Source organism: Centroberyx affinis, unplaced genomic scaffold, assembly GCF_046629955.1.
Source record: "Centroberyx affinis isolate AG114_WGS23_722 - 3 ecotype Tasmania unplaced genomic scaffold, CSIRO-AGI_Caff_v1 ptg002100l_1, whole genome shotgun sequence".
Lineage (NCBI taxonomy): Eukaryota > Metazoa > Chordata > Actinopteri > Beryciformes > Berycidae > Centroberyx > Centroberyx affinis.
This window is the reverse complement of record NW_027280426.1, coordinates 77,580-94,801: the sequence shown is the minus strand read 5'-3', so window position 1 is coordinate 94,801 and position 17,222 is coordinate 77,580. Positions and strand designations below refer to the sequence as shown.

Below are 17,222 nucleotides of genomic sequence, written 5' to 3'. Positions count from 1 at the left end.
TTAGACTTAGATTATCCTCTGTTTAAGGATATATATTCAGCAGTAAGGAGCTAACAGCGGGGCTGCACAATTAATAGTATATCATGATTTTAGTTTCCACAATTAGTGGCGGAATACTGGTATATTGGCAATATTTAAACATCTCATCTCATTGTCAACTGTAGTTGAAAGTCAAGATGTGGATGCAACATACCATGAGTGCAGTAAAATAACTTTGTTCTTTAAATCATAATAATTGTTAATAATCACAATAGCAAACAATTGGGATTATTATTTACTCCTAATAATGGGATGCACATAATAGTGCTGTTATTCCCTTAATGTAGGAACTGATGTTATAGCTGCACCAATGCTACTAGCTCCATGAACCAGTATCTAGGTTGAGATGTATGAAATAAATTCTGCAACGTAGTACATGTATCAGACAAAATACCTGGATATGTAAATCCAAAATTACTCGTGTGGGCAATCTATGAAATTACATCTCTATAATGTGGTACTGCCACAACAGTGTGCGATAGTGTGCAAATGTTTAGCAAACAAAAACAAGAACAGAAATCACCCCTAAATTGTGGCCTTTTTAGGGTAAAAAGTTGTAGAAAACAGCAGTTTACCTCCCTTGTTAAACTCAGAGCCGTCATGTAAATTTCAAAGCACCCACTGCTTACAGTCAATGGTGCAGCTATAAACACAATGCCATATTATATATTATGTATATCTGTGCAGTAACTGGATGCAAGTCCACAGATCAATGAATAAATAACTTTGAGCATTTTACCAATAATGAAACTTCAACTGTGTTATGAAGAGTGGAACCATCAAAGCACTGAGCAGGAGAATTAGTAGACTGTAAAAAAAAAAGTCTACTTTGTGATAATGTGGTATGCTTCATATGTAAAAAATAAAATAAAACAAAAAACAAAGACATTCATGAAGCAGGAAGACTCCCCAAAAGACTGATGTATCCTCCCCTTTAAGTATGCATATTGTGACAAAAAATAAACTGCAGAATGTGTGCTGAGCTTACAGAGAGATCACACCTGAAAGGATTGGACACTCAAAGACCAGTAATATAGCATCATTGATGAGGATAGCAGTAATAGCAATGTAACTTATCAAAATAATTTACACACGCCATCAGCTTTCTCACATCTTCAGCATTTTCAAACTCAAGTTGTCAAACAAGGTTCTCTTGAGCTGAATAGTACAAGTAACAGATTATTTACAGAAACACCTCAAAGGAATCTATCTTTGACTGGGCAGCTGACAAGTGTCATGGAGAAGTCTACAACAATTAGTCTAGCTTTTTTTCTGTGCAATGTGAACATATCAAACTGATTTGGGTTGATCATTAGCTGTTCCTACATTTGACTGCAGATAAACTCAAATTATAGATGCATATTTATACAGAAAGCGGTAGCAGATTTGTATAAAATATTCAGAAAAACAGAATTCTGATGCCATGCCAACATTAAGGTGAGAATTTGTTTGCTCTTATTTGTTGTTACATTTTTACAATGTAAGCATCTGTTCACAAACTTCACACAGGAATGTTTCCAGATACTCAATACCTCTTGATGAATGGCATTTTCAACTCAACTTGTAAAGAACTGGCGAATACAGAAGAAGACACAGATATCATGGTGAAAGACAGGAGACTGGAGGCTCTGACCAGCAACACCCAACTTGTACCTCTCGTCATTTGAGGACATTGCAAAGGTTTCGACAGATAGAAGCATTATGGCAACAATTCCTGCAGAAGGGTGAAGGATTATTACCATTGTGCTTCAACTTATCTTATCAGTTTTTCAAATAATGAGAGGTGAAGCCTGAAGTGTTTCTGGACAGAGCCATGTGGGGCACAAGGAAAGCACAGGGGCTCAGGGGGGCAAAAGCATGAAATGAGCGAAGAAATTATATACAACGAAAAAAAGGGAAAGGGGGAGGGAAAATTGGGAGTATTTAAATGACCTATTCTCAAAACAATCCTATGTAGCTCACACCTCTTTGTCTCCCCGAAAGCATCTGATGTGGGTGAAACTATACATGGAAAATGACCAATAATTCTATCTGGTATAAAAATGCAGCGCAAAAAAAGGTTAAAACAAAAAAGTGTAATGCATTAATGAAAAATGACAGCAGCTGTGTAGAAAAAAAAAGAACAACAATTTCTCTGAAAACAGGAAGAAAATAAATTGAACAGCGCAAATAAACTGAACAGCGCAATTTAAGGGATAATCTGTGACCAAATAAAGTACCTCCCCCCCCAGTTGAGTTGAAACTCTGGATTTTATTCAAGTCAGTACATGTAGAAGCCTAGCAAGAGTGCGGTTCAAACTGAAATGACCCCCCCGCAATTAACTACTGAGTATCTTCATGACTCAATCTAACTTTAGGCGCGCACATACAGACACATTTGTTGTGTTGGAGACTACAACACATAATGATCTTCATTCCCCTCCTCTGTCCTGTAGTTTCAAGAGGAGGACAGACCGGTGCGATAGTTACTGCAGAGAAATTCCTCTGGGACTAAACCTTATCCAAGGCGTCAATCACAATAAAGACGGGGTGGGGTGAGTGATGATCATTGTCCTCATTCACAAAACAAGAGCTTGAAGAGAAATAGTTGTATCAACTCCTTCAGTCTTTACATTTACAAGCTTAGAAATATACAATGGGAGGGATGTAAGGGTTGAGATTTCTAGAAAGAGAGGAAAATTATTTACAAGAGGATATACTTTGGAGATAGGAACGGGGTTAACCTCAAAATCTGCTGCAAAAGAAATCTCATCACTTAAAATGAGCCTGTCTTTTGCTAGTCCATATCCACTACAAAAGAAATAGTATTTCAGGGCACACAGCACACACCCATACACTCAGGGAAGAAAAGATTACTTTGGAATTAGACCAGTTTCATCATCTCTTCAATCAACAGTATATACAATATGTTTCTTTTCCCTCTATCCCATCGGACCCACACCTTTCTCTCTCTCTCTCTCTCTCCCTCTCAGGAATAGTTTCACAGCAATCATGTGGGAAGGCAAACTGAAAAGGGTTTAAATAGAATGACCACCTGTAGTTTCTTTTCTGCCTGAACTATTTCTGTGTTTTCCTCCTAGGCTATGACACTCTTGGAAGACCCACCGAAACCTTTATCTCCTGTGTGTGAAGGGATGGAAGAAAGGAGTAGATTTAAGGTTGGTTACACAACACTCTGCACTACATAACTGATAAGCTGCACTGTACAGTGTAAGATGACTGGCTGTCTACCTAGTTTGCATGAATATTTTAATCAGCTATTTACACAAAAACGTGAGATAGTTTTTAATTCAAGCTAGATTAACATAGTGAAGATAACTGGGCTCATACCAGCAGGGCTAACACACTCTCAGTGTTGGGTTTAGCTAGATGTGTGGCTTGCACTTCTCATTCAGCATGTCAGAGACGACCACTTCAGTAGCGTGGGGGTAGGAAGGGTCTCTTAGGCGCATGGAAGGGACCACCTGTGAATGGAGGACCGGGACGCTTGCCACCACGAAACCCCCCTATGGAGAGGTCTTGGTTGAGGTGAGGAGTGGGGGCTCGGCCTCGCAGCAGAGGTCTCTGTGGGATCGGGACCGAGAGGATAGGGGGCCGAGGGCTAGGCAAGTGCAGCAGGGGGACAGGGGTTGAGGGACAGTGGGGGTTAGGGGTTTGGTTGCGGGGCTGAGCTGGGGGACTAGCTGGGGGCTTCTGGAGAGGAGGGGCGGGGGACTGATTAGGGGCAGACAGGCGAGGAGGGGCGCTGTCGACCGCAGGAGAAGAAGGAGTAGAGGGAGAGGTGGAGGAGGATGGGGGAGTGTGAGAGGGGGATGGAGGAGGCAGGCTCAGAGGCTCCTTCACTCTGCCTAGTAAGGGTGGAGGAGCACCAGGGGTACCTGGGCGGTGCAGAGGGGGTGCATGACGGGGGACAAAAGGCTCTTTAACTGTGCCAGGGCGGGGCAGCTTAGGGGGCTCGCCGAGTAACGATGACATGAGGGGAGGAGGGGCTGCTTTGCCCCCTCTGGGTCCCATTCCGACTCCCCCTCGGTCTGCTCCGTCGGGTCTGACTGGGAGAGGGAGGGGTAAGGGACGGTCAACAGGCACCAACACCCCCCCAACCATGACTGCAGAGGGCACACCAGGGAAGTTAGGCGGAGGGGTAGGGCGCTGCGGTATGGGAGGGGGAGGGGGGCGAGGGATTGGCGGAGCGCTGAAGAAAGGGGAGGGAGGGGGAGGGTGCTGGTGGAGATGTGATGGAGGAGGGGTCTGGAGGTTCTCTGCATGGTAGGGCATCTGGAACTGAGCTTGGGGAGGAGGATGTGCGTGAGGATGGGATGGAGGGGGAGGAGGGGGAGGATGAAGATGTGGGGGGAGGAGGTGTGGGGGAGGAGGCGGCGGCATGGAGGGAGTCATGTCCTCGGAGCCTCCCTGACCAATATTAAGAGGTGGGGGGACAGCGTGGGGCGAGGGAGGCTGGGCTTCCATGTATTCCTCCTCTTCATACCACATCGCGCCCCCCGGCCGGCTGCCAGCCCCTCCCCCTCGCCGCAAGCCTCGGCCAATCACGCGGATGCTCTCTACCGTCTGGATGCGCTCTCCAGCGAGTGGCCGGTTGGAGTAGCCTAGAGTTTGGATGGGTGCTCCTTCAGTGCAGGGCGACACTAGCGTCTCAATACGATGGTACTGGCCCTCCTCCCCCTCCCTCCCCGGAGACCGACCCTCTCGGCCTTTCCCCTTGTCCTCCCTCCTTCCACTGAAACTTCCCTCTTCTGAGCCGGTGCTGGCCTTACGAGAGCCTGCAGACGCTCTCCTTTCTCCCACTGCTCTGCTGTTTCCCATCATCTTCAAATGGCTGTTCTGTCCATCTTTCTTACCCTTCATCATCTCAGTAAGGGCGGAAGAGGCGACAGCCTGCTTCCTCACATTCATTGCTTCTTCGTCCTTCAGTTTGGCTGCACTCTTTTTCCCAGCTCCATACCGGGAAGAGGAGCCCAGAAAGTCTCCATTGTTGCTGCTTCCCGTCGGAGTGATGACGGCATCCCAGGGGTCACTGCGGTAGGCTGTAGGTGAGAGGTTATGACCTCCGGATGACCCTAGAGAGTCTGGCACACTCCCAGGTGTGTCCATGATCTCGTCCTGGGTGGGGGTGCCCGCAGCTTCGTCTCTCACTGGGGTCCCATCCACCCCGTCGCCCCCTAGGGGGCTGATATCACCTAGACCTAGACTGAACCCCGGGTTTCCCTGCAAGAAACTGTTGATCTTGGATTCTAGACTGGGGGGAGAGACAGAGGGAGCTGAGGGACGAGGAGGGGGCGGAGGAGGAGGGGACAACTCCCTCTCTTTCTCCCAATCTCTGGTTCTCCCAGGCGTGTCTCGTTTGAGGCTGTTCCCTAGGGTGGGTTTGGTTTTGGGGGTGGTTGGAGTGAGTGGGGCCTTAGCTGCTGATGAATCTGGGGATGTTCGGGTGGGAGGGGCAGAGGAGTTTGTCACACTTTGCAGCAAAGAGGACAAACCTGGGCCAATAGAGAAACAGAAGGGGGCAGAGAAAAAGAGATGATGTAGGAGACAGTTAAACAGGCCAATTAGTAATGGGAATTTAACAAATTACATTTCTTATGTAAACATTAACAATGACAAATATATGTGTGTGTCTCACCTGGTGTGTTTGTCTTAGATAGAGCATTGAGTATGCCTTCAGGCGTGATGTCAACTCGTGACAGGATGCTGGCCAGGGCTGGGCTTGGAGGCGCAGCTTTGGAGGCTGTTGATTGGCCAGAGGGGGTGGTGGGTGTTCCAGGAGAGGGCCGAGAAGAAGGGCTAGCTGCTGAGAGGCAGACAAGGACAGAGAGATAGGAGAGATCAAAGCCATAGTTCAAACCCCACAAATAACTCCAAATAGGGCTGGGCGAAATGGTTGAAATCAATATCATGATAATCATAAGGATTTTTCTCGATATCAATATATATCACAATATGGTTCATGTATGCAAAATCACGTTAAATAATCAAATTAATTTTCATCTCATTGAACCGAATGGTGATGTTAGGTGTGATGTCAAACAAAACAGAAATATTCAAATAATATTCCTACCATACCTCATTTTATGAGTTTTTAAGTAAAATTTGCTTGTCATCATCAGTTCAGACAGAAATGTGTCATACCAAAATCTCTTCATATCATCACAATATGATTCCACTGAAAGACGATAAACGATAATATTGAATTATCGCCCAGCCCTAACTCAAAATGTATTGAACAATATAAAACTTACCTGTCACCATACACTATTCCTGCATACTTCTTTCTGCTTTACACATAAAGCAGGGCTCTGAACTACCTTTTCCCACTACCATCCCCAAACATGAATCCAACTGTCTAAAAATAACTGAATTGTGCCAAATCGTGGCACAAATTTCCCAGATTTGTCCACAGCACTTGTTTCAATCATCTAAAGTGCAGTAAATGATATGTGCACCTAAGCTACGACATAACTCTGAACCAATTGGATAAGGCCAACTGGTAAGAATAGCCACTCATAAAAGGATTAGAAATAGACGTGTACAGTATTCCATCTCACACTTAACATGTTAATGTAGCTGCATATTCATTAATGTAGTTATATATTCATGACCTGTAATAAAAAACACTCAATCACTAGAAACTGTGTGATATGCACAGTTTGTTAATTGCACGTAAAAAAGGAAACATGACATTTAATTATAATAAATGAAGCTAATTCAAGCTAGAATATAGTGAAAGAATCCAGGATAAGTCAGGCAAATAGTCAGAGGCATTGTAAGTTATATATGCAATTTTGTAGTATTCTTACATCATTAGATTTTACACAAGTAAAAGGATTCACATATAATTAGCATTTTATACAATGTGTCAAAAATTCCATTGTTGCTGGGTACCAACACTGGATATTTGTGAAAATATTGGCATGCAGTGGATGGCATAATCATACGCAAGGTTAGGCTCTCACTCACTCCTACAAACTTTGTACCATCTAACCATCAAAAACTTTAACCATCAAAAAAATTATGTTCATTGTGTTAGAAATTAACATCAAACTTTTCCTGACCAAGCCGAAATCATTGCACTGGATCTTTAAGGTATTTTTCCTTTTGTCTCAAAAGGACTTTTTACTATCCCAAACACACGTTTAAACCCCTGGGATGTCAGGGTGCTGTTAGTTACAGGTCCTGACCCATATTACACCATCTTCTCAACCCCCCAACACACCTGTATTCTTCATGGCAGATGTGATTGAGCTGAGGATGGAGCTGATTTTTCCCAGGTCCACGTTAGCCAGGTTGACTCCCAGAGGGGTGGCTGGAGCGCTCTGACCAGCGGTGGAGGTGGGAGTCACCGGGGTGGTTGTGGCCGGGGAAGTGGCATTGGTCTTAGAAGCTCTGGTAGGTGTGGTTGGAAGTGTCAGCTTTGACAACACACCCAACTTTGTTGTCTTGGAAACAGCAGGGGACGCCTTGTCTTTCTTGTCATCTACTGGTGGGAAAAATTTGTAAGGCTGATAAACTTTCAATTCTGAATCACAAACACTACAGCTACACAAACTCGTATGGATCTACACACAGAAAACTATACTCACTCCAATGCAAGCCAATAAAAGCAACCCAAGATCCAACTGAACACAACTAAAACCATTTTATAACCACTAACCCAGGATTCTGGCTTTGTCAGCTTCATCATCAGACATATCCATGTCCTCTGGGTCTCTGTTGTCCCTGGCCGCTTCTCCTTCATCCATGGCCTTGCCATCTAGTTCAGGGTCCAGCTGGGCCCTGCTGGCCCCCATCCCCAGGAAGGGCGAGTCAGAGCCAGTGGGGGAGGGGGCATCCTCTGAGGGTGAGGGGATGGGAGAGTCCTCAGGTCCAGGGAGAGATGACTTGAGGGCATCCAATTTCCTTTTAAGACTAGCAACACGGTTGGCAAAGGCATTGTATGCCTGAGCAGGTGGGCAGGAGTGAGGGAAAAAGAAACAGGAGTAAATGATGAAGGTGAGAAAGACGTTCCACCCCACTCATGTCTATCATGACATTTTTGTTGTTTTCTAGGGTTAAGTCACCTACGGTCGCTGTTACACAGCAACATGGGTACAGTCTTATCTTAAAACTTTTGGGTTATCATTTCACTAATCAATATTATTGAGCAAAAATCCCTGACATTTTACATATACTAACAACAAAGAAATAACTGTCTACTAGTAATAATAATCCATTTTTGTAATTATGTACACAGAAACAAAATCTTCTAAGCATGAGCAGGAAAAGTAATGAAATCATTTTGCATAACACTCACATTGGCCACAATCTTGACCTCCTTGTACTGCGTCTCATAGAAAATGTCTGCGTTTCCCAAGGCCTCCAGCAGAGGGGGCCCCGTTTTCAACTCTTTCTCAAGGAAGCTGACAAACTCCTGCAGCTTCAGACTTCCATCCTCAAAGTCCTTGGCGAACTTGTTTCCTCCGGCCTTGTCTGGAGATAGGAGGAACAGGGTTTTAGGAACCAGACAGATGGAGAGGGCAACAGATAAGCACAAGGGTTCTGCAAGTTTCATCAAGTTCAATTTAACACATTTTCAATGTCAGAATGAAATAGACCAATTTCACAATTAAAATAAATGTGAACATGAACAGACCAAACAACTGCAAACCTATCAGAATACACGTCTGCTTGATTGGGCTGATTTCTCACTCGAAAAACATTTTTAAAGACCTCTAAAACTGAACTTAAGACATAAAATCTTGCATTTAACTGTATTCAAGACCCTTTTAAGGCTTTGAGTTTAGATAATATTTAAGACATACCAGACTCAGAATGGATGTGTGCACGAGTTGCAGCAGGCCAGAAACCCCAGGAGCGTTTTTCTAGGTGTGATCCAGCATAGTATTCCCAGAGTAAAGACGCACTACCCACAGGTAAAATGTCCCATTTTCCCAATAAATTAAAATATACAACAATTACACTGTGCTCCCAATAACTGAGGCAACAGCATTCAAAGCCTTATCTGTTTTAATGTTGTCTTTGTAGAAACTATGCTGAGGGTCATACAGCTTCCTGTACTTTTCCACTTCGGTGACTTACTATATCATCCATCTTCTTTACTTTCCTCACAAACTCTTGTGCATTAAAGCAATCACGTGTACTTGTTTAGGTTTTTTTGGTCGACTCTCAATAATAGATAGTAGATATTCAACCGTGCATCAGCTGACTGTCAACATCAATTGTTTCAACAGACTATCAGCGAAGGTATTTTCAGTTGACTATCAACAAATGTTCAACAAACTATTTGTAATTTATGTCAAATACCTACAAGTTGATTGTCAAGTACACCTGCTGAAATTACTATTAAAACTGCTGGTAGACTGTCAACAACTTTGGGCCGGATGCGGACAAAACAGACTCTGTGCCGAAACTATTGCTACACCTCTCAGAGTGGTGTGTTCACTCCAGTCCATTAACATGGGCACCAAACGGAAGCAGGTGCCCAAGTTGTCAGGTTTGTCCAGGGTTTTGCTAAAGTATATAGATTAAGGATGTATGAGGACACTGTGATGACATCTGACCTTTGAGTCTCTTGAGAGCCTCTGTGCTGCAGACATCCACCCTGAGAGCTGCCAGCTGCTTCTCTCGAAACTCCTCTTCCTCAACTGCTCGCTTGTATCCCGACAACTGCTCTATGAACGACTGGGGCTAGGAGAGGGGTGGAGAAATAGAGTGAATGAGAAAAGATGACAGGATATTAAATCACTGATTGCATTACTTGACAAACAATTTAACATAACAAGTAGGACTGGGCGATAATTCAATATTATCGTTTATTGTCTTTCAGTGGAATCATATCGTGATGATATGAAGATATTTTAATATCGTGACACACATTTCTGCTGTCAAGCAAATTTTACTTAAAAACTCTCATAAAATGAGGTATGGTAGGAATATTATTTGAAAATTTCTGTTTTGTTTGACATCACACCTAACATCACCATTCGGTTCAATGAGATGAAAATTAATTTGATTATTTAACGTGATTTTGCATACATGAACCATATCGTGATATATATTGATATCGAGAAAAATCCTTATGATTATCGTGATATTGATTTCAACCATATCGCCCAGCCATAATAACAAGGTATATGAGAGAACCCAAATAATCAAGACTTACTGTGAACTCAGCCACTATCTTGGACTTGAGGGCAGCTTTGGGGTTGGCTTGGGCTGGAGAATAAATGTAAACATCAACTTGATAACAGACACTGACGGATGCATTTGGAAATAATTTGTAATATATGATTAGTTAGTTGAAATTTCATTTAAATTCAGGATTAGATTATGTAGACAACCTCAGTCAGAGTGAAAAAAATGAAAGTGACAAACTGACCTGGTGCAGGTGGGGTCTCCTTTTCTTTCTCCTTTTCTTTTTCCTTCTCCTTCTCCTTCTCTTTTTCTTTTTCCCTCTGCCTCTCCTTCTCTCGCTCTCTCTCCCTGTCCTTTTTGCTCAGGTTGGCTTTTAACTGGGAAATGAGCTCCTCTGGGTACACGCTCCTCTCCTCCCAGATAGAAAAGATCCTCTCCACCGACTTACGGACCTTCCCATCTCTGACAAGGCAAAGCAACAGGACAACAGGACACATGTCAGTACTAGTATGTAGGGAGGACAGATACAGGATTCTACTTCTGGATACCAGAAGGTGAAAGAAAAATAACCATGTACATACAGAAGCCACACACTGAATCAGTGTTGGCCCTATACTAAAGGCAAATGAATGACACTGTGAGCACTCACTTGACCAGCTGGGCAGCACCGGGAAGGACTTCTGCAAAGGTTGAACGAAAGGCAATGGCATTTTTTCTTTTGCAGTTTTGAATCACATCATTGGCAAGGTAGAACAAATTCAAGCGGTGATTGGTGTCCGCTGAAAAGAAGCAGAGGAAAATACAAAGATAAGATTAAGAGAATAAATGAATCCTCAGCCAGACAATGGTAAGAAATAGTTCTGCATCCAGACATTCAGGTGAACTATTTAAATTAGTGCTGCTGATAATCATACTCTCAAAAGTCAAACAGACATTCAAACATATTCAATAACTGTCATTGAATAGTAACAGCAGTGACTGAATAGTAAGCTGAAGACTATGTCTGCTTTTGTAGGTATGGATTAGTTCAGTCATAGACCATGACATTCCTTTCAATATCCACTGAACTTAAGTTTTAGTTAACCAAGATATAGTAAATGTCTGTTAAACCAGAGCCATCCCTTTAGAAAAGAAGTACCATAGCCAATTTAAGCTGGCAAGGATCCACAAGTTTCTAGTGCTTCCTAGAATAGATCATTCAATAACCTGATGTTACTAGGCAACATTAATCTATAAAATTACAGCCAGTGAGCTGAATTTTTGCCTACTGTTGTTCAGCAACAATATTGACTTTCAGTAAGGAAAAGGTGATTCACTTGAGTCTTAAAAAGTTCCAAATCCTTCTATGTCAAGTTTTAAGATACATTTTGGGTCAAGCCATGGAGATATTAGCATCTCTGTGGGTTAAACAGGTTCAGTGTATTGTGGTCAATCAAGCACTGGTTGGAAAGACCAGTGCTTCCTTAACAATAGTAATGCAGTTCTATAGTCTCTGGTAAGGAACGTTGCTTATGTCCAGCTTCTAGCTAAATATATGAGTAGACTCCACATCTCTTATCAAAAGGAGTGAAAGTATCTCCATGAATATACAATAGAATCTGCGGAGTGCCATGCTACTACAAGCAACAGTTGAAGCCAAGAAGCAGGCTAAAGGCAGGACAGAAAAAAAACATTAAAACATAATTTCCAACCAAACCAGTTACTCAACAGATCAACAATAGTGCCTCAATTTTAATGAGAGCAAACTGAGTTTTAACTAACCCACCTCGAAGCATCTAAATAGCACAGCTTATATGAACTAAGATATTGCCCACTTTCCAGCTCACAATCCACTATAAAAAAGTACACACACTTTATTGCTCATCTCAAAATAAATAGTTAGGCTAAACACCAAAGTTTAATTTCTGAAATTAGAATCAATATTAGTAGTACAAACTCTTAACTATCTCAATACAGAAGATGTAGAAGAGATCTTCTACCCAATGAGCATACCAGCTTGCCTAAACTGAAATTGCAATATGTCACAAACTTGAACAGCAAGGTGGCACCCAAAAGAAATCAACTCCACATGCCATTGAGTGCAACTTCTAAGACATCAGAAGCACATTTGGCAACATCAAAAGGGTGAAGTTGTTCAATTCAAATAGCCTGGTCATTTAAAATATCCACTGACTCTGCATCAGAGTCTACATTCAGGCTATTTCATAAAGATCAAAATGCAACATTTTATGAATGTCAACAAAAAACGTGTAAAAATGGCATCTAATTTGCTGAGATCCAGTTCTCATTCAATATCAATCCAACAGTTAGTGTATTTGTGTATGATCAGTGTTTATAAACATGAAGAAACCCTCTGCTTATTGGACAACTCACTATCCTCCTGTTACACCATCCTTTATTAGAAAAATCTAAAAATCATTTTCCCCCTAATTATTTTTAAAGGGGAATATGTCATCTCAAAATGATTGCCAGAATGATTTAAAGTAATATTTTATTCAAAGCCAAATTTAGAAAGTGTTGTCTGTGTTTCCCAAATAGGCTACGACAATGAGCTTGAGTGGTCGCGAGCATCGGCCCTTACTGACTTACTGAAAACTAAGGGCTAAGCTATATTTCCTCTGATGTACTATAAGAAGAAAAAAATATTTAAGCTATTTGAAAGATGTTCTACCAGAGAAGAAATCTTTACCACTGAGACACGTTTGTTGTGCATTTAGGATCCAGACTCAAAGTATGTTAAAATACGGTGATTTCTCTCAATATAGCCTAAAGCAAGCGTGGGTAAATAGGTACTTCCAAAGATTAGGTAGATTCTCTCTTCTCTCATCATATGAAAACTGGAATCAAGTGAAACTTCCAGTGTGTAGCATACTATAAAAGCAAAATATTGAAGTGCTCAGTCTTGGTTTTATTCTTCTGAAACATTCAGCAATATTTTCAATTATAAAACTATCATTTATCATTTTATTTTGATTGTGTATTCACAAACACAATCTGTTTGCTGCAAATTTGCCACAAATCTTTGGCATGTTTGGAGTAAACCATTAATTTTCCAACAAATGTTGCCACATGTTTGCCAGTAGTGGCAATCTGGAGTAAACTGTATCTGGAGTATTACACTGTATTGGTTTTATACACCAAATTGTTTTTATCTGTTTTCTTTGAAAACCAGATGATTTTATGACTTGTCTGTTGTATTTTTATTTTTGCTGCCTTTGTGAAGCACTTTGTAACGTGGATTTTGAAAAGTGCTCTATAAATAAAGATTATTATTATTATTATTATTATTATTATTAAACTTCTGAAACTTATGTAAAGTTGGCCACAAAATCAATTTCATGTCAAAAGTTACTGCCATAAATGTTCTACGGCAATTTATTTCCCAATGCTGTTTTTTGCAGGACATAGTCGTAGAAATTTCCAATTTGATAAAAAATATTTTTTTTCTCATAAGAGGGTTATAACATGTGGGTTATTTCTGGTGGGTTTGCTTAGGTATAAAATGTTTAATTTAGGGCCAGACTGGAACAACTTTTTTGAATACATTTTTGGGAGCTGAAAGTTGCATATTATCAGTTCTTCTTGCATGATTCATTCTTTTAGCTTTCATAGAAAAAATATTTTTTACAAAATGTTCAGTTGACTTTTGAACTACAAACTGTTTTTCCATACATATTAATATCAAATTTAGACAAATATTTTTGCCATGAATAGCCTTTATCATAATTTACAAACATCAACAATATAGCTGGGCATAGGATAATGCAAAAAATGTAGGCAAATACAATGCAATAGCATCTGTCAAACCTTGCTTCAAACAGTCATGAACTCATGTAACAAATGACCTTTGAGTTAGCAAGTAACATGTTCCAGGGTTTAGCTGCACGATCATGAGCCATCAATCCCAGCACAAACTAAACTGCATAACAACTAGCTCTGCTTCTCAAAACAGGTGGGAAACTAACATTTTCCTCCACCTGCCACAGTGCCAAGTGAATCCAAATGATTTCGCCTGCCACTATGAATTTGTTCCTATTTGTCGAATTTGTCGTCTGAATATAACATATCTTTCATAGTTTTCAAATACACATGCCTACTGGCTGATGGAGTTGGCAAACTCATCAGCCACAACACAAAATTTAACAACATTTGGCTTCTAACTGCTGCTAATTTCTCGTTCTGCAAATAATAAAACATACAACATAACACTTGGCAAGGCAGTGCCTGGATAACATACTACCATTAATGTGTTAATCAAAAAAATGATCAAAAAACAGTAGCAACATCCATACCATTAATCCTCAACCCATCAACATGTGAGTGGCAAAGGCACAATATGAATACCAATGATTAGATTTGGAATACGCTGTCATCTCAAATAAACCCTCTCAGTTCTGCCTATACTACATCTTTTCACCAGCAAAATACCTGGTGAAAAGATTGAGACAAAATGGCCAAGCTTCTTTTGGCATAAGTAAATCTGTAAATCTAGATTGAGCCATTTGTCAGTTCTGGCTTTTAAAAGCAGTCATCTTACACTGTAGGCTAATCATTCTTCTCCACCAGATAGAGACACAGCTGAACTGGTAGCAAGTTGGAAACCACACACATTCCTGACAAATTATGCCCATAGTTAAACAAAATAGAATGACAACAACTTGAGTACAGAATAATGGAAACATTAGAAATATTATTTACAAGTCACATGTCAGAGAATTTGAGTGGGGACGTGGTCAAAACAGCAGAGAAACTGACCTACAGCTACACAGAACAACCAACTGGAAGCACAGATGATGATCAATGCTTAGATTACTACACACAATCTATCTAAATTAGAGCACAAACTCACAAAGAGTGAGAGTAATTAAGTTGTTATAAAGCACTTTGAGCTGCATTTCTTGTATGAAAGGTGCTATACAAATAAAGTTTATTATTATTATTATTATACCACTACACTAGCTTAATAACGTTGCCTCTTCCAAATATCTGACAATTAGGTCTAGTTTTCTCTCAGGAGAGGAGATAATTGCACAGATGTTGTGTATAATGTGGAGAAGAAAGTTAATGAGAAAACAACCTCAAATTCTCAAACATTTCAGATAACCACCATCATCTTTGAAGCTGATAATGCCATGTACAACACTAAAACACCTTGTACAGTGGCTCAAATCCTACTTTGATTTCAAAATTTGACTTTTGTCAAATATCACAGACCTTTATGCAGCAAAATACAACTACTCTCTGACCTTTAATAACTGCTAGTCCAAAGCAAGTCCGGATGAGGATGCAAGTCTTATCAACACTTGCACTATTTCAAGTATGCATGCCAGATTCAAAATGCCTTACAAGTCAGAGGTACAGGAAGGAAATCAGTTGACAGTGGCTGAGAGATGGGGTCAAAGTAAGTTACCTAGTATTCTAAATAATACATTCAACTGACCACCATCACACACACGGCAGGCCAGCTGTTGTACCTAAGAAGAAGAAACCAAATACTACAAAGTCCTCGTTATCATTTATTTATTTAATGTTATGAAATGTAATATCGGTGATTCTAACTCGCAAAGTGCTTGTTGATAGGTGTCATTAGTAATGTAAAACTCAAAATCCAACATAAAACAGAAATGCATAATATGGATGACTTTGGAGAGATTAGTAAATGAATGAACCAGTCTCCCTGAGCTAGAAATGAGGGCCAAGACTCTAGTTTGAAAGAACAATCAGGTGACAGACACTCTGTGGAGATGCTACATTAGCAATCGTCCTATTCCCTACATTTCTACTTTGATATTTTCATAGCCTATACTAGGCCTAGACCTACGGGAGCAACCCACTATGTATTATTCCTTGTATGTGCAAACCTAATCGGCCAGTAAAACAAATTCTGATGAATAAGAGGCTTTCTTGAGATTTTATCAGTATCCAGTTCAATATACCAGGGATATGGTTCCATTCTCTAGTTTGGATCCTCTGTTAAGTAAAGATAATGTGACTATCAAAGCTCAAGCAAAGATTTTGGAAGTGCCCAATGTCAGTCTACCAATCTTCTGCAATGGGACGTTGAATCTTGGCTCTCTGTGTTTTTGCTCAGGGTCTCCCTACAGACCACATTGCTCTAATTTGGGAAGAATTACTCACGCTCAGTTGAGCAATCCAAGATCATAGAAACAGTATATCAGTTTTGTTTTCAGGTGGCTTTTCCCTTTAGCTTATTCACCAACGTGCTCTAGAAATACTATTGCACCGCACAAACTTCCAAATGAGACTACTGTCCTCCACAGACCATGCATGCTAATCACACTAGAGCTGTGCCGTAATTGAAACGTTTTGACCAGGTTTAGCTTCAGAAATCACTAAATGCGATTTCCAAGGCGATGCACTGCCATTTCTCACGAAAGCGATGCTGAAATGCTTGCTTGCAACCTATCCAGACCTTGAACCGGGAGGCCGGAGTGTAAACAGTGCTAACAGTGTGACCATTTAGCTAGCAGCGTAATAACAAGTTAACAGGTTAGCTGCTAACGTAGCTAAATTGATATCATTAGCGATGTTAACACCAACTTGCAAAGAGCCAGTCGAGTAAAAAATAAAATTCAGCTTGGATATTAATCAACATGACTGAGATATATAATGGGCTGTGTTTCACTGCATTTAGTGTTTTAACTCTAATCGGTACAGCAAGGTTTTGCACGCTCATAATCAAGGCTGAGATGCATTGGATTAGCTAGGTCGAGTTAGCTAGCTAACGCGTCAGTTTCATTGCGGTCTAGCTATAGCTAGCTACTCACATTTCTTGAGCCACTTCATCCAGTACCGAACGATAAGGCTGTGGTACTTTTTGTTTTCAATGCACCAGGTTGAAAGTCCCTGTATTGACTCCATAGTGTTGGATACTCCTTGAAACCGACGATCCAAAGACGCTTCCAAAGCAGCGGTGGAGCTGCGGGCTCCATGGCCGCTTGCAGCTCCAGAACCAGCCGCCATCTTTCCAGTTCTCTCTGCTCTGCTGATCGCCCGCTCGCGATGTTGATGAAGAA

General features: G+C 41.1%; 1 protein-coding gene across 1 annotated transcript; it reads right to left on the bottom strand.

Annotated features, from left to right (window-relative positions):
- Positions 1-1,062: 1,062 nt before the first annotated feature.
- Positions 1,063-17,171, bottom strand: LOC139654495 (regulation of nuclear pre-mRNA domain-containing protein 2-like). The gene is made up of 10 exons (XM_071531577.1): positions 16,974-17,171; positions 10,835-10,964; positions 10,430-10,647; positions 10,214-10,266; positions 9,612-9,738; positions 8,345-8,520; positions 7,706-7,991; positions 7,268-7,528; positions 5,678-5,842; positions 1,063-5,534 (listed from the first exon to the last, which is right to left on the bottom strand). The coding sequence occupies exons 1-10, from the start codon at positions 17,167-17,169 to the stop codon at positions 3,454-3,456; spliced, it is 3,693 nt and encodes a 1,230-aa protein (XP_071387678.1). The 5' UTR covers positions 17,170-17,171; the 3' UTR covers positions 1,063-3,453.
- Positions 17,172-17,222: the final 51 nt, after the last annotated feature.